The sequence below is a fragment of the Gallinula chloropus genome (genome assembly GCF_964237585.1).
Source record: "Gallinula chloropus genome assembly, chromosome: 3".
NCBI classification, from domain to species: domain Eukaryota; kingdom Metazoa; phylum Chordata; class Aves; order Gruiformes; family Rallidae; genus Gallinula; species Gallinula chloropus.
Window position 1 is genome coordinate 25,505,106 of NC_140087.1, and position 22,810 is coordinate 25,527,915.

The following is a 22,810-nucleotide window of genomic DNA, read 5'->3' on the forward strand; positions in this document are numbered from 1 at the left end:
CAGCTCCAGCTCCCGTCGGCGGGGCGCGCTCTGTCCCTCCCGCGAGGCGCTGCCGCGCCCCCGCCCCTGTGCTACCGGCTGCGGCCCCCCCCACGCCCCGTGCCGACGGGAGCGGGGCTTTCCCTCTCCCGATAAGCCCCTCCCGCTCCCCCCGCCTGGCTCAGCCCCAGCCCCCCCCCCCAACGCGCTCCGCTTCCCGCTGCCGCCAGCGCCCGCGCCTGCTCCGGGAGGAAGCGGGGCGGCGGCGGCGGCCGGACGAACGCGACACGCCTTTCGTCCTCCCCGTCCCGGCCTCCCTGGCCCCGCCGCCCACCGCGGGCGCGGCGTAGCGCAGCGCGGCCGCCGCGGCCCCGCCATGAGCCGGAGGTAGCGGCGGCGGCGCCTTCCGCAGCCGCCGCCGCCCGCCCCGCCGCGGCGGCGGCCGGGCCCGCGATGCCGAACCAGAAGGGCGGCAAGGGCAAGAAGAACAAGCGCGCCAACAGCAGCGGCGACGAGCAGGAGAACGGGGCGGCGACGGGCGGCGGAGCCGCGGCGGCGGCGGGCGGCGGCGCCGCGGCTGGTGGCGGAGCCGGAGCGGCATCGGCTGGTGGCGGCGGCGGGGCGGGCAGCGGAGCGGGCGGCGCTGCGGCCGCGGGCGGCGCGGCGCCCGGAGACGTCAAGAGCGGTGAGCGGCGGCCCGGGCCCCGCGGCCTCCCGCGGCCCGCGGTGGCGCAGGCGGCGGCTGTGGGGCGCGTGGGCGGCGCTGGGGGGGGCTCGGCGGGCCGGGGCAGCGCCCGGCGAGAGGGGATGTGCGGGCGTGAACCTGGGGGCGGCGGCGGGGAAGGAGCGGGGGGCGAGGGGGCCGGGCGCCGCCTGGGGCCCCGCGCGGCCGCTGCTGCCGCCGGGATATCCCCGAAATGCGCGGAGCGGGGCGGGGGCTGCTCGCCAGGGTGTCCCCGCCCGGTGACCCGCCGGAGGGCGGGAGCCTCCGCCGCGGCGGCGGTGCTGAAGGCGGTGCGAGCCTGCCTGTCCCGCAGGGCTGGGCTGCCGTAGCTGCGGGCGGACGGGGGGGGCGGGCCGCCCGCCCGGGAGCGCGGTCGGGGCAGAGCGCATCCCCGGCGGCGGTCGGGAGGTGCGGTGCCCGCCGGCCCCGGCCGCGTCTCGGCACACTCGGGGCTGGGTTGAAAAACCCCGACTTTATTTCAGCACAATTAAAAATGGAGTCGTACTTCGCGGTCCGTTTTATCTGTCGTTTTGCAGCAGCGGGGTTTGCGAGGGTGACAGACTCACTTTTCATCAACCATTTTCTGCCGGCTGTGGTCGGTGGGGTGGCTTCTTGCCTCAGAGCACATTCGCCGAGGGGTTTTCTTGCGGTAGCGTGCGTTGCCATCCGCGTTTGGAGACAGTTCTGGTGCAGAGCGGTATTCCCGTTTAAAGCCAAAGGTAGGCTAGGATTTCATTAGGGCTTTTGCCAAGCCACCTCCCCGCACATGCATCTTACGTCTGCGGCGGGATTCGCAAGCTGCGGTGCCTGGTCCCCACTCTTCCATTTCTTTCTCCTCCCGAGTTGGACTTCAGCTTTGTACTCTCCACGCTTGGGGAGCAGGGGAGTGTAGCTACAACCCGTTCTATACTTTGTGGCAGTAATTTTGCCTGGCTGCTGTTAGCAGAAGGGTCGTTCCAAGAATCTTACTTTGGTTTTCAAAATGTCTGATTCCCATGTAATATTTAATGGAAACTTTTCTTTACAAATACTAGCAATTCATTACAAGTCACTTAAGCTCACAAGGTCTTCACCAGGCTGTTCTTATGACTATCACGTACTCCAGAGAATCATGGGGAATGCTTAGAATTTCCTTTTTGGGTTTGTTTTGAGTTGGTTTTTTTTGACTATTTGGGTGAACAAGTGGGGGTGGGGGGGGATAAAGATTAGCAAGAGTTAGAGAATTTCTGGAGCATGTTTATCATCACTTCAGTCCGGTGATGTAACGTGTGTGACATCCACTTTGCAGGTGATGTCTCATACACGGCGCTATTGGCTTGTATGTAGTTTTTGAGGTGGGGAGAAACAGTGTTTTCCAAATTATTTTTGCCCAGGCACAAGTGAAGACAGAGGTGCCTTGCTGCTATGTCTGTTTTGTGGGGATAACGAAGGTTTGTTCCTTGTGCAGATGTCACTGAAAGTGATGCCAGTGAACACTGGTAAGCGGTACAGCTTGCTGGCTGGACAGGTTGTCAGTTGTCTTCAGCTGTGGGACTGTGTCCCACAGGTATTTTACGTGCCCTTTCTCAGGGTTGGTCAGCTTCCTCTGAAGCTCAGGCTGCCTTTCCAGGAACTAACCTGAGATGCTCCTTTATTCTCTCCCTTCCTGCTTCCCTATGACTTCAGTGGTAAGAAACATCCTTGAATCTTTTGTCAACTCCCCCCCTCCCCTCCCCTTCCCCCAACAGAGGTACAGCATTGGCTTCAACATTTGCTTTAAGTGCCTGACAGGCACACCTGATCTTTGCCTTGACAGGATCATTGCGCCTAGTTATATCTTTCATTTCAGGTAATCATAAAGGTTGGAGGAGTAGATACGGTTGCTAGCTTTATTTTACATTGGCTACTGACCATCAGATAATCCCGAGATGGAAGTTTTGTAAATTGTATTCTCACTGATATGTCCAAAGCTTTCAACAGTTTTGGTTCAGGAGATGAAAGGGGAAACTGCTCCTGTTGTGCTGAAGAGCTGGGAATCTGGCTCTCGTGTGCAGGGTAAAGATTAGATGATGATAATGGATACCCCCAAGTCTTCAAACCTGATGAATCTGAAATGAAGCTATGTAGTCTAGCCAGGACCTTGGGGGCAAGTATCCCGTTACTGGACTCAAGATGTTTGTAAGAGGCCGTGCACTTACGTTTGCTTGATCACTAAGCAGTTTATGGAGGACGTGGCCTGCTGCAGTGAGTCGTGAGGTTAATAGAGTCCTGCCGTACACAGCCAACTCTCGATTATTCATGGGAGATTATCTGGGTTGCAGATTAAGTGTGCTGGGTGCGGGGAAGCTCGCTGCTCTGCTGCGTTGGGACCGTGCAGCTACATGCTGTGACTCGCACTGCTCAGGCTGGCTGGTCCTGTGGGTCCCTGAGGTCATTATTCCCTCCTGGATTGTCACCATATATTGTTCAGGAGCAATTTGCCTGTGGCTGGTATTGCTCTCCTACTCTGTCTTTCCCTGGAAAAGTGGTAGATGATCATAACCTAACCTGTTTTCTTTCATTAATATGCCAAGGCAGAAGTACACAGAGATGAAAGCAGCAGATTTAATAATTGCAAAATTAAGATTGTCTGTGAAAACCTTGGCTTTGCATCATGATGTCAATACGACAGTCTAATTACACAGTCCCATCAGGACCCTGCTTTGCTCAGGGAAGGGAGAGCAGTTCAGATATTTTTTTGAAGTCTTCACAGTTCATTATGTGGTCCATGTATTGTTTCTGCCCCCCATCCATGTGCCATAATGAAACAGAATTTCTAATTTCCTCTGGGCTTCTCTGTGCAGCCCTGACTAACGGTGCCATGGTTATAGCACCCCTGTACAGTTGAAAGGTGATGTTCCCTTTTGCGTTTTCACAAATTTAGCTTCAATCCCTGCACAATTTTTCCTCAAAGTCTCAGTCAATTTTTGCCATGATGGTTGAGAAACATGGGCTGAGTTTTTTCCCCTGCTCCAAGAGGGCATCTCCTTGTGCTTTTTTCGGTGGTGTCTTAATTTTTGCATGTTCAGAGCTCAAAGTGTGGTCAAAGGGTTCTCGACTTCCCTGCTTGGCTGTGGGAATCGGGAAGGTGGAGAGCATAACTGGTGACCAGATGTGCTGGCTTTTCTCAACCTTGCACTCTAACTTTTCAGCAGGTGTTGGGATGATGCCCACAAGGAGGACTCACCTTCTGTAGCTGTGCCTTCCTTCCCTCTCTCATCCGTCAGACCAAGCAGGAGTTCTGTATATGATTGCTGAGTCTTTCTTGACCGAACTGCATCCATTTTCTGCGCCAAATGAGGCAGAGATCATGTGGAGGGGGGCGGACTAATTTAACAGTATTGCAGTCAGCAGAGAAACTGAAATGTGATGTCACAGAAAGCCTAATTTCTAAGATTCTCTGTCTTCAGAGTGGTTGAATGATATTCCTAACAAATTTTTTTGTTTTGGGCTATTTTTCTGGGTTACTTTTCTTAACCAAATGTGAAAATCTGGGCTGTCATCATGTAAAAAATGATGCCAGCAGCTCCACGGGACGCAGTTACCCCACTGGCTCCAGCCATGTGGATTGCCAGGGCTCCCAGTGGCAGCAGTTGGTTATCTTAATCTGTGGCCATAAACGAGTGTGAGGGGACAAGACATTTTGTGGATGCTTTGCCCTGAGCAGCAGAAGAGGAAAAGCCACAGGGTTTACTTCACATCCAAAGGCTCTGAGTGGCAGGTTCCTTCTCTGTTTCTGGCTTGCTGACCGTGGGCGCTTTTACTCTGTCAGCTCCAGCCATTTTATCCCTTTAACCTATAAAATTCTCGCTCTGGTCTCCACGTAAAGTTGTTTATGACCCTAAAGTTCTTTCTTTCATCTGTTTTATTTGCCTAGTTTCCATTCTTGATCTCATTATCCGGTAGACCCATGTCCTTTTCCTCCTCCTGATGGTTGCTGTCTTGGCATCTTGCTGCTTCGTCCCCTTGTCCTTGTCACTCTAGTTTCTTCAGCACTGGTGCTATGAGAATATGAGAGAAAAAGAGAAGCTAGCTCTCTGTGCTTTTTCTTTTTAAAATGGTGGTCATTATAGCTAGCTAAATTAGACTAAAATGATATGGTGTAGTTATCTTTAAATCACTGTCTTGCAGTGCATTTGCCAGTTGTTTTAAGACCCTGCATTTTTCCCCCCCTCAGCACAGGTGAGCCCTTGAACTGCCAAAGTGGCAGAGCTGGTGAGTTGGTGGGTTGTCAGGTGGAGCTGCCAGAGGTCGGATTTGTACTGGATCTCTGGGCATGAGAAAGAAGGGCTGTGGGGGAACTGGTGGAGGTGGTCGCTGCAGGTTTCACAGGAGCGTGGCTTCCCAGGAGTGGAATTCCTACCACAGCAGCCAAAGGGTCATGTGAGCAATGACCACCATGCTGGCTGGGCTCTGGACTTGTCTGTAGGTACCTGGGTTTCAAACTCGTTCGCTCTTCACCTAGGTTTCACAAATGTGTGAGACTGATTTACTTACAAGTAAAAATACTGATGTAGGACAAGTGTGGGAAGAAGAAGATCAGTCAGCACAACAATGATTAACGTATGGAAAGCTGTGACTGGCCAGCAATTAAGATGTACTGGAAGGGAAAAGATTATATCCTGGAGGTGGGACAGTTAAAGAGGCTCGGAAAATTTGTCAGCATGATATTTAATTTAAAAATGTATTTTTAGAGCATGAATTGCTGTAGTATTTGAGCATGGGTTGTTCCCTGCTGCATGTGACATCCAGCTCTGGTTTGGCGCTCTAGCAATTGTTCAGTATTGGCACCTTCTTGTTCCTTAGCTTGAGGGAGTCCCATTGAGAGCAGCAAGACCACCTGGAAAATAAAGTTTATACTCTCTTGTAGTGACTACAAAATTTAATACCCATTTTCTGAAGAATAACCATTTTGCTTCATAATTCCAATGAGTTCTTCTGACTGCAGAAATCAGTTGAATGCAAATTTTGCCGCCTCTGTCAAGGCAAAAAGAACTTTCATGTTCAATTCAGGATTTTTAAACCTATGCAATTGCATGCTTTTGTAGCAATGTTCTGCTTCATGTTCTGCAAATCTTAGCAAATGGAATCATGTCTGTGGTACTACTGAATAAAAGAAATACCGTCCTTTCATGCCAGCAACTACACACCCATTTAATGTTTTTTTTAAGAGTTGTTTGCTATCAAAATGGTTATTGGTGCCCTGACGGCGTTCTGTGTTCATGTGATTAGTCATTTGCTCAAGTGCAGCGCTTGCATGAGTAGGGGTTGGACTTGATGCCTGTTCAGTTTCATATGAGGAAATACAGTTTCTGAACCGATTGCTTTACTTTGTCTGCACTCATCCCGTTTCTTCCTCCCAGTGATCTAACGAGTAGTGACAAAACAATTTCTAGACCTCGGAGACATTTGTACATTTTCTTCAGCCTTGTTTACAGCCTTGCATATTGAGACATCCTTTGATTTTAAAGTACCATGATGACTAGCAGACATCCATCCTTCTCTGTTTTCCTTCCTGTAGCGTATGTGTGGGGAAAAACCCTGAGGTAAACCTTGTGTCCAGCCCACAGTAAAATATTCCGGCTAATCTTCAAGGTGTCTAAATTACAACATCATTAGTAGGGCACAGGCTTTCTTTAAACAGTTTCAATAGAAATTCAAATAATTTCAAAGAGCCTCTTGGAGCAGTAATCTAGTCGCTGGAGTGGGTAATTCTGTTTTGAAAGCTTGCAGGATTTTGAGTGGAGCACTGGCATTTCCCAGTAGATTTCAGTGACCTTTATCTTGAGAGCATTCACTTTAACCTTTATCTCTTTGTCTCTGTATCTCTTGCAATGGTAGAGTCCATCAGCCCTCTTTCCAGGGCTTGAGGGGGATATTGCTGTTGTTCCTGTCTTGAATGCCTGCTGGGAGAGGAGGTAGTTTCAGTCAGAGCCTGGCTATCGACTGTGCCTGGCACTCCCTGTCTCTGTTTCAGTGCTACCCGTACCCGTTTTGGGAGCAGCATGCAGTTGAGGTCTCTGTGTGCTGTACAGATGCCAGAGTCAGCACACGGGGAGGGCTGGGAGCCAGCACGGCATCGTGAGGGAGATGTCTATTGGAGCTGACAGCTCCACACTCAGAGGCTGCTGTCTTGCAGGGATCCTAGGTACTGTGTCTAGGGTGACTGTGTCTCCTGTTTCCCACCAAGTTTCTACCAGCTTCTTCAGCATGGGAAGTAAAAATGCTGTCTGTCCTATTGAAACCTGGGAAGGATAGACCAAGGACACAAACAGCCTGAGACTTGAAATGAGAAGAGGCACTGATACCACTTGATTCAACCTTTTCTCCTTTCTCTCTTCCCTCCTTGTGCTTTTGGAGTGGTCCTGTTGGCTAGCTGGCTCTGCATCTGGGCAGGTCCAGCTTGTGGTGATTACATCTGTGCTTGATATTAGGGCATCTGCTGCTTGTCACATTTATCTGTTTCTAGATTGAGTTGGAGTTTGCAGCTGAACACTTGGCTGGGGCAGGTGCATTGGAACCTGCTTTGGTTATTAGGATGTCTGTTTCTTGAGGCACCATTTCCTGTAATGTTTCAGGGTATTAAAAGCTACTGGAAGGGTTACAGGGAGATAATTTAACCATGGAATTGCTTTTCTGTGAGGATGATTCATGTGTGGACAAAGCAACAGCCAATGTTCAAAACACACTAATGCCCACCAGTCTTGAGATGGTCACTGGCCTCTGCAGTCACCATGATGGAGGCAACCAGAAAAATCCACCCTACGCTGAGGAGCATGAGGAGTCTTCCTGGCCCGGGCATGATTGCTTGTGGCACAGAGGACTGATAATTGCCTGACCTGGTTAAGCCAACTCAGAATTTGCACAGTAGTATCAGGAGTGCATTGGCATTAGTTGTCCTGGAGCTGATGGGGGTAGAGGCTGGTGCTGGTATGGTGAGCTGGATTGGATTGAGGGTGTTACAGCACAAGACCAGGGCAAGATTCTTTCTATGAGTCTCTACATCTAAGGCAAATGCCAAAGCCAGTGATTTAAATTGTTCTCTGTGTTTGCATGGCAGGTATTAAATGGAAAGAAGATGACTAAAATGGCCAGATGATAACTGTACAGATAACAGTGACTTCTGTGAGAGTGTGTGAGTTCTCATGATGCGTTTCAGCAGTGTAGGCAGTTGGTCCAGCTTGGAGCACAGATGGCTGTGCAAGCAAACTGCAAAACTTGTGCACATGTGAGTGCCTGTCCTCCTTGGTCTGTAGTTATCTCTGGACTTTCGAACTGACTTTGGTGAGGTGATGGCTGAGCTGGGAGTGGGTGGCTGAATAAGAACTGCAGATAACTGACTTTGCACAATTTGCAAATTACTGATTTCATGCATAGGTGCTGGCTCTGACAGTGCTGCAAGTTAGGTGTTACTGTGGCAGGTATGAGTTAAGCCTCTGTGATTTCTGTAGCATCTTCTCACTGCTGTGTTGTTGCTTGACCTTTCTTGGTTTTGGTTTTGATTACTTTTTTTTTTTTGAGAAGACAAGTCCCTTGGAGGCCAAGCATGAGACCAGCATAAGTGAAATGCACAGAGATGGTTCCTAGCACCTACTGAGCCATCCAGGAATCCATCATCTGAATTCCAGTGAACTGGAGTTTAGCAGCTCCAAATTACCCAAAATCTTTTCTTGGGGCAGGTGATCATGTGACTGCTCACCTGATAGAACTAGTGACATCTTGCACATGGGGTAAGTGTGCCAAGGAGAGCTGGGCTGTGTTACAGCTTTGCTCTCCTTTAGTCCCTTCTGAGTGTAGATATTGACTGCAGCTACTTGATCCACAGGGGCAGGATCGAGCTCCAGGTTGGCATGTAACTGTCAGTGTGTAGATGCTTCCACGTGGAAAGCTATCAGCCAGACTCCCATTGCAATGTGGGGTTGCCTGGAGTCAGTGGCTATCAGAGGTCAATTTGGCTGGGTCTGCCCTGGGTGCCGTGCCAGCCTGAGCTCTGCCTATTGCTCACTAAAGGTGGACTGCTGTCCTTGACTCCTCTTTCCAAGAACCTAAGAGGGAGTCTTGTGACACAGGAGAGAGCCTGTGTTTTAGGCAGCTAATCGGGTATTGCTGTCCTGTTTTTTCCCCTCCCTCCTGGAGAATGCCTGGAAACTTTAATCCTGATGAGTCTGCAAAGATTGCTTCAGAAGTTTTGTAGAGGCATCAGTCATCATCAGTGAGTGTTATCAATATAAGCTGTGAGCTGAGCTGTTTTGAAAGACTTCTCTTGCTGTTTGTCAGCTGGTTGTTGTTGTTGCTACACTGAAGATCCAAGCCTGCCTTGTGGATCCACTTGTGAAACGTTTTTTCCCACTGCATTCTTCCTGCTGCATTAAGCTCTTGGGGAGGTGACTGATGGTTTCTGTATTTCTCTCACTGTTTGACCAGCCACACATATGGCAGGACCATTTCTTCATGTCGTGGTAATCGTTAGAATATTAGATTGTATTCCAGGGTTCGCCACAGCCAAAGCATTGGACAATTAATACCAGCCTGTTTTGTTGTTGTGATGGTGGCTTATTTTCTACAGCTGCATTACAGTATTAGCACGATAATATTGTATGACTTCAATTAAAGTGAAGCTATGCTGATGGCAGAGGAAATTCGGAAGATTAATGCAGATGGTTGGTAGGGAGTAGCCTTCCACAGAAATGACTCAGCTCTGGTTCAAGCTGGCAGAGTGAACAATTCCTGGCTGTGTAGGGTTGTGAAGAGAGCACTGTTCGTGGGAAAGTGGTGGTAGAGGTTAAAGCACTTGATGAAGCGTGTGTCGCACAGGTACCCTTTCTGGCCTATGTAACATGCTGGCAAGTAGTGTGTCCTTGGCAGAGATGCTGAGATGCTAGAGTAACAGTAGACCAAAACCAATCTGTAGTGTCTTGCAGCTGGATCCAGTGCCAAGACTTTACCTATTTTTTAGATAATTTCTTTTTCCAGATCCATCATAACCTGATGCTTGTGTTAAGATGGCAGGAGGGTTGCCTTTTCCAACAGCTGCCGCACTTCTCCCTCCTCCTGCCCCCAACCTCACGTGCACAACACCTTCATTGAGCTTGACCACCAATCCTAAGTCTGCAGTGATCTGACAAGTACAAGAAATAATTATCTCTTTCTGTCCACTGACTGAAAAACTTCGGTGTTTAACACACTGGATAAAGTGGGAACATGGAGGGGGAAGAGCAAATTTTGCTTTGGTCATCCGCGTTGAGGGCTTAGAACGAATGAGAGCAGTCACAAAACTGAAGCTGTGGAGTCATTGTATTCTGCTGCTTTTGTTTGGGTCATAAATCGGGAAGGGTGGTTTTCATAAACCCTCTTCCTTTTTCATTAAAATGTAGAAACTGAGACGGCGTGGTTTCTGTTGAAGGAGATTTATCTCAACTCTCTGTTTCTATTCCTTTTTTTTATTGATGTTTATAAACCTGAGTGGAAAAACTGAGAAAAAGCCAAACACCCAAACCACCTTTCTTGCAGTTTTCCATCATGTTCTTGTTTTTGAAGTAAAGGTTAATTTTATAGTAGCACTGTCCAAAATAAAACATAACCTCCTTTAAACAATGAGCTGTCTTTGCTCAAATGTAGGTCTGTTTGGAATGTTGTGTGTTATTTCTGTTTTAAAGGACATTTATGTGCTGCCCCTTGTAATTATTTTCAGAATTACCGATCAAAATCACTACGGTGGAATACGAGAAAATACATTTTTTTATACCAAAGTACAGCTTCTTGTGAGAGGCAGCGTGCAGTTGCAGCTTGGCAGCCTGTCTGTACAGCCGTGTGCTACATCTAAACGTCAAAGCTGTTCTGCTACAAGAAGCTGCACGGTGTCTTGGTTTGTTCTTTTGGGCTGTGAAAACTGTGTTCAAACCAAGAGGTAAAAGAGAGGTACTTTTATGGTCATTTAGGTGCTCTTTCAGATGGGTCTGCTGGGAGAAGGGATGCTGCTCTGGTAGCTGGTAATATTTCCTGTTTCCTGAAGTTCAGTTTCACAGCTTTGGAAACCAGAAATCTGTTGGGCTACTTGGGAGCAGATTATATTTAGGTGACAAACCAGCTTGGGGCTGCAGATGAGGATGCTCAGTTTGGCCATGTGAGTTTCCGTTTACTGGCCTGACTTGTCTCTCGTGATAGCAATTGCTGTACTGGTATCATAAAACATCAATATGGTGATTTGAGCTCTGACTTTTTGAAGAATAATCTCAAAATGCATTTCTAATTAATGGGAAGTAGAAGAGCTTGATAACAAGAGTTTTTAAAGTTTTGTAATTCTGTAATAAGTGCTTAATCATCATTTTATAAACGAGACAAAATAACCCAGAGCACTTTGAAGGGTGTGAATTGATGGGAAGAGCTCTTCACATTTGCCTATGTGGCTCCCATACTAAGTGATCCGAATGCTGAATCTTTCACTCATAAGGCATATCTGTTGCTCTGAACTGGGAAAGTTGCACAAAAAGGAGCTTTATTTTCTGTTTCTTGTTTATTCTTTATGTAGGAATATGTGGTATGATTATGTTTGGCGGGAGACACAAACGGATGGAGAGAAGTCTGTAGGGGATGCTCGGTCCTTCGCAGTCTCCTTTGCACAGATAGAATTTGAAGTGTGAGGCGGAACTGAATGTTGGCTTGAGGTTTTTATATGCCTTTCAGGGGGCTGAGAAGTTTACAACCTCTTCATTATGTGGACAAAAAAAAAAAAGAAATTAGCAAAGTAAGTGGCTGAAATACAGAAAAAACCCACCAGAGTCTGTGTATTCCACAGAACATGTTTACAATTACTTGATTATGATCATGTACTGGGTATCTAGAGATGTTTACTCTCTGGGGCCTGCTGCTTCTTGCAGAAGCCACCCCTGCAGCCTCCCTTCTCCACCAGAACCCAGCCACGCAAAACTACAACAAACATGGTTTTAGGTTTAGATGCAAAAACCCCCATTCCCTGCCCCAATCTGTGCCACAGTGGGGGCGGGAGGGGGAAGAAGGAAGAGAACTCATGACTAAAATGAAGTCTGATAAGAAGGGAGGGGTGGGGGGAGATGCTTTAAGATCTGATCGTGCTTCTCATTACCTGACTCTGGTGTCACTGGGTGTGCAGTGCAGTGTCATAAATTAGAGTTTCTTTCCTATATTCTGTGTTGAGTCTGTTCTGCCCATGACCCTGATTGTGGGATGATCTCTTCCTGTCCGTATCTCAACTCCTAATATATATATTATCTCAATATATATTTTCTCCCCTGTCCAACTGAAAAGGGGAGTGATAGAGCGGCTTTGGTGGACGTCTGGCCTCCAGACAGGGTCAAACCACCACAATGTTCAAAGGCTAATTAAGGAAACACTTCTTTTTTAGTGAGTTAACTTAGCCAGTATGGATGAACGAGTGTAAAGTCTTTATTCTAAAGTGGAAATCTCTAGACTTGTCTGTATAGTAACTTTCTCAGTTGTCAGCTATAATTATACCTGAGACTGTTAGAACATTTACACTCTGACACACAGAGCGAGCATAAGTGGATTTTTGGCATGTTCTTTCTTCCTTCCTCCTGGCAGTGGTGGAAAGGAATAGATACCAAAATAGATGAATACAGGCAATGCATAAGTGAGAACTGTTCATATTGGTACCTCCGGTATCTTGCTGCACATCTGACTTGGGATGATTTGCCTTTAATGGTTTCAGTTTAACTGACTTCTCAGAGGTATGAGGATGCTTTAGTTGCAAACTGCGCTTTCAGGTCCATAATATGATTGGAAAAAATGACTGACAAGAAAGATTTTGTGGAGATGCTTGGTGTGTCTTGAGTCAAAGTCTGGGAGAGTGGGTGGGAGAACTCTCTGAACTGGTAAACTAAGAGATTTTGTTTCAGAGTGCATAAGTTACCTTTTCCTTTCAGCCAGCAAGGTTATACTCAACAGTACACAGTAAAAAAAGGTGGAGAAAAATTAGTCATTGGTAGCCAATAAAATTCATGTTTCTCAAAGGCATCTCAAAACCTGCGTGTCCTTAGTGGGCTTTTCCGAGACCTGAGTCAGCTAGTAGGCTTCTAGGTGTGACATGTATAAAAGGAACTTCCACAGAGCCCCGAGGGAACACCCCTCTTATCTCTGTTCTCTCCAATTCAGTGATTTGTCTTTAATGACTGAACAAGTCCATATTTTTAAGTGAAATAGGCTATTACTTTTTTTTTTTTTAAGGGAATGTTCTCAGGAATGTGCCTTGATTGCAGTTTTCAGGCTAGTCCCTGAAGGAAAAGTATTACAGAAAATTCTCCTGTGCCGCTGCTGGCACTAGAAACAGAGCCAGAGAAATGAGATGAAGGATGTGGCACCTTCTAGGGAATGGCTCGGGAATATTTTTCTCATACTCTTTGTGGCCATCTTTTCTGGGTAAATAAGTTGTAAGAGCTGCCTTAATCTTGTACTTACTGAAGGTAACATTGAAGATTTTATGTGTTTATAACCTTTTACTGAAAACTTGTGGGGAAAGGGCAAAACCACTACCATGGCAAAGATCTGTAGTGGCAAAGTATTAGGTTGGTGCATTGCTGCTCTAGGACAGGTGAGTAGCGTGTCTATTACTGAGAGTCAGAGTCAAAGTGAACATAGCTGCATAAAGCCTATCATCTCACTGCAGGTTATGTGTTATGTGTCACGAACAGGATTAAAAGCAGTGCAACAGAGTGTGGGTTTTTTTCCCCTGTGTATCGGATTGAAATTTGAAGTCCTGAGGCAAAAGAGGCTACGAGGCAGCCTGCCAGCCCTCTTGGAGCAGTATTTATTTTTTTTTTTTTGGTGAAGTGGAGGAAGCAGGAAGTCAGAAATACAGAGGAGAAATATTTGTAATATTTGACTAAGCAGCTAAAAACTTCATAATTAGAAACTCTTAAGATCCAGTAGAAACTCCAACAGAAAATTTCCTGTCTTTTCTGTGCCTCCCAGCTGCAGCTGAGCAGCCGTAAATAGGAGTGGTTTGTAGTCTGCAGTACCACAGGGAGCAAGGGGAATCACAGACTGGTTTGGATTGAACGGGACCTCAAGGCCCATCTAGTTCCAATCCCCTGCCATGGGCAGGGACACCCTCCACTAGACCAGGTTGCCCCAAGCCCCATCCAGCCTGGCCTTAAACACTGCCAGGGAGGGGGCAGACACAGCTTCTCTGGGCAGCCTGTGCCACGGCCTCACCGCCCTCATTGTAAAGAATTTCTTCCTAACGTCTAATCAAAACCTACCCTCTTTCAGCTTGAAGCCATTATCCTTGCCCTGTCACTAGACTAAGATGTCAGTGGTCCATAAATGAACATGGTTTTAGAACATTTTTGTGTAGAAGTCGATATTATTGCAGGGGGAGGATTAGAATAAACTTCTCTTGGCTCAAGGATATAGCAAAGGCTGCTACTTTGCTGATAAAAGACCACGAGGCATTTGGGTTTTTTAACCTGTGTTGCAGAACTATTTGGTTCGTGAAATTTAGCTATCCAGTAGTTCAGTGATGGTGGTATAGTCTGTGTTTGCCCCAGCAATGTAACGAAGGCCCTCCTTTCTGCACTAGGATCATCAGCTGTTTGTTTTGCTTTTCAAAGTCCTCTGCTTCCTCTTTCCTTCCCTAGCTGTTGTCTCTTGCTTGGTCCCAAAGAAAAGATCAATTCCAGCCTCTCCCTGTGATTCCAAAGCCAGGCTGTATTGCCTACTTGTTTTTCAAACAAGCATCTCTGTGTGTTCTCTCCATGTTGCCTTCTCAGGCTTCAAAGCAACCCTCCAGAAACATCCACAAAGCTTTCTCATTGCTTCTCAAAGCCTTTGCAACTGTATCCGCAAACCCTGGAGGAGGGCTAATGCTTTTGAGGTGCTTTGGCTTTGAATGTTAAACAAACTGTAATGTAATTTTGTTTCTTTATTCCTTCACTTCCATATCTCCTTTCACGTTCTTAACTTGTTTTGGCAAAGAGTGCTTTTTGCCCTGACCCAGACCTGGTGCTTGTGGGGCCCTTTGGTAGTAGGGATCATGAGTAAGAGCTCGCATGCGTATTTAGCATGGCATTTAAAATTGCATTATAATAAACAGGCTGTTAAGTTACTGATGTATCTTGTTTATCTTCCACAGAAGCCCCTTGTGCTACTCCACTGATCTGTAGCTTTGGAAGGCCGGTGGACCTTGAGAAGGATGACTACCAGAAGGTTATATGCAACAACGAGCATTGTCCATACAGCACCTGGATGCACCTGCAGTGCTTCTACGAGTGGGAGAGCAGCATCCTCGTCCAGTTCAATTGCATTGGCAGAGCCAGGAGCTGGAACGAAAAGCAGTGTCGCCAGAACATGTGGACAAAGAAGGGATATGACCTGGCTTTCCGCTTTTGCTCCTGTCGGTGCGGGCAGGGTCATTTAAAGAAGGACACTGACTGGTACCAGGTGAAGCGAATGCAGGATGATAAGAAAAAAAAATCAGTGTTGGAGAAGAGCACGGGAAGGTCAATGGCAGAGTCATCTGAGGAGGCCAAAAAGGGCAGGGCAGCCAACAAGCCGCAGAAAGGCTTGAGTCATGACCTCCAGCGAAGGCATTCGATGGACAGGCAGAACTCCCAGGAGAAGGGCGTCATGGGCGGCAGCTATGCGGTTCGATCGCCTTGTGTCTCTCCCGGCCAGTCCCCACCCACCGGCTACTCTATTCTGGCCCCCACGCATTTCAGCGGCCCTCGTTCCTCGCGATACCTGGGGGAGTTTTTGAAGAACGCCATTCACCTGGAGCCCCACAAGAAGAACATGGCCGGTGGGGGCATGTTCAGGAATGCGCATTTTGAGTATGGGGCAGCTGGTTTGCAAGCACATAGATCAGGACACTTCGATGCCCCCGTGCAGTTTTTGAGAAGGCTTGATCTATCTGAGCTGCTCACTCACATCCCCAGGCATAAGCTGAACACTTTCCATGTGCGGATGGAAGACGATGCCCAGGTGGGCCAAGGGGAGGACCTTCGGAAGTTTATCCTTGCTGCTCTTAGTGCCAGCCACAGGAACGTTGTAAACTGTGCGCTATGCCACAGGGCGCTGCCAGTGTTTGAACAGTTTCCGCTGGTGGACGGGACCCTATTCCTTAGCCCATCGAGACACGATGAGATTGAATATGATGTTCCCTGTCACCTTCAAGGTACAGGTTGTCTGTCAGTCATGCTAGGCTTCATTAAGTGATGGAACTGCCTTCTGTGCCCTAACCTCCCCCCCCCCCCCCCCCATTTTAGATTTTTCATCTTGATTCTGCATTTTTAAGTAGTTCTGTAAAACCTGAAGTCGCTCCCAAATTATCATGTGGATCAGATTGAAACACTTAGGAAAGAATTACAAGAAGCTAATGCCCTGTAGAAAGACCTATGATGTGTTTGGGTTTACAACTAAGATATTTCTCATCCTTTTTCTGGGTAGACCAAGGGAGGGTTTTCCAGCCACTCTGTTCTACAGTGTGTGCTTACTGATTTTTCTGTTATGCATCAGCTTTTTAAACAGCCTTTTAAATTTCAGCATGCTGTGCTGCAGCATGGCTAGAAGTTCTATTTACACCACCGGTGCAGAAGAGATGCGTCTCATCTGCTTTCAGACTAGAGAATGTCAGTTCTGTTTTATAGCAAACTATCTGTGATATTTTGTAATGTGGAAAGGACCATAGTCCTGCCTGTGTTAACAGCTTCCAGGAGAGGTTGGACATAGTGAAAGTAAACTTTTAATATGGGGAGTTGAAGCAGCAACGCTGTAGTGGGGGATTTAGCCTTTTTTCTAAACTCTGTCCTGTTTGGACTGCATTCTGGTCATGTCCCAGCTCCAAGCTGAGTTGAGACCAAGGCATGTTTCTCCTCCTAGAGAAACAAACGAGTGAGGTCTAGGGTGAGCTTCAGCTCTTCCTGAAAGCTGTGCCCCAATGTAAGGGGTCAGGGTGGTACATGGCAAAACACACCTGTCCTGCAGCCTGCTGGCAGCCAGCATGGCTAAAATAAGTTAGAGAAAGTATTTTTCATTTGGTGTTCAAAAAGATAGAGTTACACATTGAAAGGGGCATTGGGATGGCATTAATGAGGGCTATTTTAGCATTTAAGTTTCTCTTCTTTCAATGGAATTTATTCTATCCCATGCATGGTCATAATATGTGTTATGTAACATTTCTTTCCTCAAAAAACCTTGTATTTTATTTTTTTTCCTTCCTTAAATCACTGTGCATTAAGTCACTGAACTGTATTCACACTAACATTACTGTTTGTGTCTTGCCTAATGTACTTGAAGGAGAAAAAGTAGTGGGCAAACATATAAGGTAAAAAATCTCCAGGATAACCAGCATATACATATGTGAGATAACAATGCCTACTTGCTTTTGTGGGCAGGTGTACATAATGTGGTTTTATCAGTAGCAATAGCTGGTTTAGTAATAGTGAAACTTGCCACTTGCTAATACTTGCCACTAAGAATGAAACTCTGCAAAATACTTTTTATAGTTAATTGATCCTTACCCATTGGATGGGACATCTGAAAATCTTGCTCAGACAAGATACTCTGAATAACTGTTAAATTTTTACCCCCTTGTCCTGGGTAAAATGGTTTATTATCAGAAGTATGCTTTGAAATGAAGTTAAGCTTGCAAGGTGCTGATCCAGGGTGTTTTCTCTTCAGAAAATAACTTCTTTTATTTCAGGTATATTTAAGATATCACATGCCTTATTGCATGGATCCTGAAAGTGAAGTGGTGGGGGAATGTGGTACTTTAATGTGCAAGAACAGTGCAGAAGTTCAGATGAGGAAAAGTATATTTTCTGGGTGACGCAAATTTTCTGTGCGTGGGATATTTGAATGTCTCCAATCTCCAGTGTTCGCTTCAGGAACAGAGTTTATTATATTTGGACTTCAGGCTCATCATATTTTCTAGAGCTGAGCACACCAATGTGGAACAACTCCAGTTTTACCAGTTCATACTAGAGTTTATTTTGTGTATATGTTTTAAGGAAGGATCTGTTTTTTCTGAAATACTTGCTTTAAAGAAAAAGAAGTTAAAACCCAAACCGTTAATTTTGAAAGTGTCTGGTATGAACTACTCCTAAATTGTTAATATTTTATTCCCTTTTATTTAGAAAGGGTACAAGATGTGTATCTTCTTTAAATTATAGGTTGTGATGTGTTCAGTACTTGAATGCTGAAGAGCACAAATTGCATTCCAAAAGAAAGACATACTATACACACTTCCGTTTTGAAGCCGATCTGTAACTGCATTACTTCTTAACTTTGTCTTGCATAGCATTGCAAAATATGGTATATTACAGAATTAGTCCTCTTTGTCAGCCCATTTTTAAGAGCCCACTATTAAACTACAAATGGATTCAGTCACTACAAATCAGGCACAATCTAGATGCCAGCTGTTTGCAGTTGTGTAGGGCTTTTTGTTTTGTGTGAAATTTGCATCTTGGATTTTGCTTTGGTGAGCTTAGTAACATTTATGTAGAGAAAATACTTCATTTTCAAGTCTGAGCCGCTTGGTTTTTATCAAAGTCAACATATGGGCTTTGAAGATCATCGTGGGTACAGACAGAGCCTAAGGCCATGATAGAACTTAGTAAGTTCATAGTTCTGAATGGCCTGTTAAAGTTTGTATATGTGTAACATACAGTGTTTCAAAATATGCTTGCTATAAATGAGTGATCATGAAAAAGTACATGAAAGAAAATTGCTCTTCTGACTGTTGCTTTTTTCCATGAGGAATATTAGGTCCCTACTTCCCTCTTTGCTGGAAGATTTTGGCAAGTTGTTAAAAGAATCTGCACCCAGCTTGCGAATAAGCTTCAACACTTCTCCACTTCTTCTGTCAGGTGTGGATGAAGCTAGGACACAATCCTGGTTTTGGAAACACTGCGGCTCATCAGATAGCTTAACCTGGCGTCTGTTCGTGGAGCTTCAGCAACTTCTTTTAGAAACTATTTTGTGAAGGTCTACCAGCAAATGGAGGAAGGGAGGGTGGGCAGGGTGATGACTAATTCCTTAGTTCTGCATCCATGGAAAAAAGCTTCAGCCAAGCCCCATGCATGTCACATAGAGACACATCTTTTAATTTATCATTTGCTCTTTCTTAAAAAAATAATATTATTTATATCACTAAAGGGAAGATAATACATTGTGGGAAATGTCTGGTTTAATCTTCTGTTCTGTTCTCCTTAAGAAGTGTCTTTCCTGTCCACAGGAAGGCTTATGCACCTCTATGCTGTTTGTGTAGACTGCTTAGAAGGGGTTCACAAAATTATCTGCATTAAGTGCAAGTCCCGATGGGATGGAAGCTGGCATCAGCTGGGAACTATGTATACCTACGATATTCTGGCAGCATCTCCCTGTTGTCAGGTTAGTACCATGCATAAATAAGACTCCTAAGGTGAAATTGCAACTGATGACAAATAAAGCCAAAGCTTGTGTTTCTCTTTCCCTTCCCCTCTTCCATCCTTCTTTTCCAGCCCATACCTATAAGTGTAATGCAAGACAGACAACTGAGTCCCTGTCACTTTGTGCCTTATCTTACGAGGCACAAAGAACACTAGCTTAACAAAAGTCAGTGCTGTGGTCAGTGCTTAGTACTGGTGTTTTTAAATAGAGCCCCTTTAAATGCATTCACAATTAAATGATCACTAGCAGGTATGTTTGGCATCAGATACAATTCCGGTAGTATTTTATTAATAGTTGCACACTGTGAGCAGATGTTTCATGTATTCAAGTTTCTTTTAGTTGCTTGAATTGTGTTTTATCATGTTAGTAGCAAAAAAAGCCAAGGGACTGGAAAAACTAAAGAGTCTTTGTGTTTGGAGATTACCCAGCTCTGCTTAATCTTTGCTGCAACTGACTCTGGTGGTGGTACTCCACCATGACCTGAAGCAGCTTAGTTTTGATGAAATGCTCACCTCATCTGTACCTTGGGTGAGAAGGAGCCCTGCAGGGCCTGGGGTTACTCCAGGCTAGGGACGTGCCTGAGGCAGCAGGGCCCTCAACGTGCAAGAGAAGCTGTCCCTGTCATGGGCAGAGCGCTTCTCTTGTGTAAGTGGGGGGAGATGTCATGGGGGAAAAGCATTTCAAAATGGTTCTGCAGTCCTCTCTGGGATGCTTGGGAGTGGGCTGTTCCCTGGGTGAGAACAAGAGCCTTGCAGAAGTGTGTTCATTCCAAGTACGATCATTTCATGCTGTTGTGCATGCTTAAGAGCAATCTAAAATACAGGTTTTGTCAATATTAAATTTAACATATATGCCAAAAATGTGTTGCTCAAAAGACAAATGGAATTGCTGCTACTGAATAAAATGATATTGATAACAGTTGTAACCAAAGAGAGAGATTTTAGCTCCAAAATTTACTGCCTCATGAGATAGTAACTTTTTTTAAAAATAGAGACTTGTAAAGGTGAAACCCTGATTCTGACTTGCTAGCTCTGTAAAAGCCAGGAAATTTAAATCTGAATTGCTTCTGTTGAACGTACAAGACAAGAATTAAGGTCTCATTATACAAGAGCCTTAATTATATGATTAATGGACAGTGTGACAGTACATGGTAAGTAATAGAACTGACTATGAAATCATCAGCTGCAGTGACTATGATTGCCAGATAATACGCATTATTGTTTCACCGTGATTGTTACAGATGATTCTGTGCACGCAGAGGCATGACATTTAAATATGGTATATAATTTGACTCCAAATTGCCTCGCTAATTTCTATTTTGAGTAATTTCGTACCTTATTTCAAAATATTTAATGATACATCACAGAAGTGCCTGTAGGATATTAAACTGTCAGCACTGTCAGGTTGCTTGCAGATAGCTGACGTGCTGGACAGTACTTTGTTGAAGAAAATCCTACAAGCCCATGCCCTGCTAGATTGTCTTTCTTAGAATTTCTGCAGAGCAGATGGCAGTGGAGCTGCTGGTTAGGTTCTTTTGGAGTCTTGTCTCAGCAGTAATAGTACTTTAATAATTTCATCCTCTCCTCATCCCAAGAAAATTCCTTAAATCAGGATTGCCATATAAAATAATTGTTGTTCTTTTTGGTGAAGAGCTGAAGCTTTCATTAGCATGTTGGGCTGCGACGTTATACTACGATACCGCTCAGGCCCTCGCTGCTCATTTGCCACCTTTGGTCTCAAACTCCTTTATGGTCTCAAATCCCTCCTGCTCCTTTTGAGCATTTCAGCCAGCCAGCTGAGCTTTCACACTGCCTGTTGGTTTCTTTACATCAGATGAGCTGGGTTTCTCAGCTAGATTTCTTCTGAAGACTTATTTAATATTTTTGTTACTGCTGAACATTAATAGTTCTGTCCATCCATGCCCTTACCCTTTATTTCTCATATCCATCCTGCTGGTCCTCTCTCCGTTGGATTTTGTATAATAGTTTGTGTACTTGGAGTGAAGTTTAGTCTGTATAACCTGATATGTATTGATATATACTATATACTGTCTTAATAGATACCTAAAGTGATACAATGCTGTGCCATGCTGATAAAGTAGTTCAAATTATAAATGCTGAACTAAAAGATGAAAATGCTGATATATTTCACTGGCAGATGTTGCTTAAACCTCAGCCTAAACCATTGACTTGTATGTCACAAGTGTAAAACTTCTCTCTCAGCTTCAGAACTTCATTTATGATTTACTGAGGCCACACTTCCTGTGCTTGGGCCTGAGGAATTGGTTCAGAGGTTAATCAACACAAAACAATCACGTGTCCGAATAAACTTAGAAATTCCCTACCTCGCTTCAGTCAGAGTGGGAGGTAGCTTACTGTCCAGTATTTGGTGGTGGTATTTCACGTGAAGAACGTTGTGTGTGTCTGTGAGTTACCAGTCTGGGTGAGGAGAGTCCTTACCTGCAGATCCCATTACTGCCAGTTTCCTGACTTTCCCCCTCTCCCACCAGAGAGGGCAAGGCAGGGGGGCTGCTCCTTCTCAGAGGTGAGGAACAGAGGTGAGTTTGGTTGTTTCAAAAAGGGGTTTTTTTTGTTTCTTTCTTTTTGTTTTACAGGCTCGACTGAACTGTAAGCACTGTGGGAAGCCAGTAATAGATGTACGGATTGGCATGCAGTATTTCTCTGAATACAGCAACGTCCAGCAGTGTCCTCACTGTGGAAATCTAGACTACCACTTCGTGAAGCCATTTTCTTCATTTAAAGTTTTGGAGGCTTATTGACGAAAGCTTTGCTTTAGTAATAGCTATTTTATGGGTATTTTGACTTTATTACATATCTTTTTATAGGATTCATTCTGTGAGGAAATTTAATTTCTTTTCTAACTGAAAGAGCAGCTTCTTTGTCTGTGTAAATATTAATATGTATATATACATGTTGTTAAAACCAGAATCCTCCTGACACGATCTCTGTGAAGGTTGGAGGTAAGCCAATTTAATGGCCTTTGAATAAATCCCAAGTGTGGGGAAGAGTTCAGCTAAAAACGATTTGGTTTTATTTTTTTGGGTTTTGGGGTTTTTTTTTTGTATAATTGTAATACAGTTTATAGGAAGGGTGAGAGGAGACATAGAGGACAGAGACAAATGTCCGTTTGGGAAGTGTGTAATTGTGTAGGGTTGTTGTCCCTCCAGCTTGGTGGAAATGGGAAATCCTTGGAAAGAAACTGTCCTGTTACTGTTGAATTCGTTCAACCTTTCGCATTGGTTCCTGTGGGTGCAGGAGCTGGACCCGCAGGCGCTGCCAGTCACCTCAGCAAGTTTTCTTTCAGATTTCCCAAGGAGGGGTAAACTAAGGTATTGTGACAAGTGAATGTAAATGTATGCCAGAAAATGCAATCTCAAAATGATTTTTTTTTTTTTTTGGCATTGTGTCTTCCTGCTGTGGGTGTTTGATGTACGTTGCCCTCACTGATGGACTGTACAGCAACAGTGCTGCTTCCACTGGGGCTGTTGTGTGCCCAGTCGGGTCATCTGTTCATACCAAAACAAGCTGGAGATCCTAAAATGCTTTATTTAAAGGTGTTTCTTCACACACATTTTAGGGAAGGAACAGGCTGAGCTGAACGGAGGTGTGTTTGTATGTGTCTGCTGGGGCTGAGGCTTTGCTGCCTGCT

At 45.4% G+C, this 22,810-nt stretch overlaps 1 protein-coding gene across 1 annotated transcript; it reads left to right on the top strand.

The window, feature by feature from the left end:
- Positions 1-432: 432 nt before the first annotated feature.
- On the top strand, positions 433-22,029 carry HECA (hdc homolog, cell cycle regulator; the record flags this gene model as incomplete). Its single annotated transcript, XM_084262597.1, has 4 exons — positions 433-664; positions 14,847-15,887; positions 18,948-19,102; positions 21,756-22,029. 4 exons carry the CDS (start codon positions 433-435, stop codon positions 21,918-21,920), a joined length of 1,593 nt encoding a protein of 530 aa, XP_084118723.1. The 3' UTR covers positions 21,921-22,029.
- Positions 22,030-22,810: the final 781 nt, after the last annotated feature.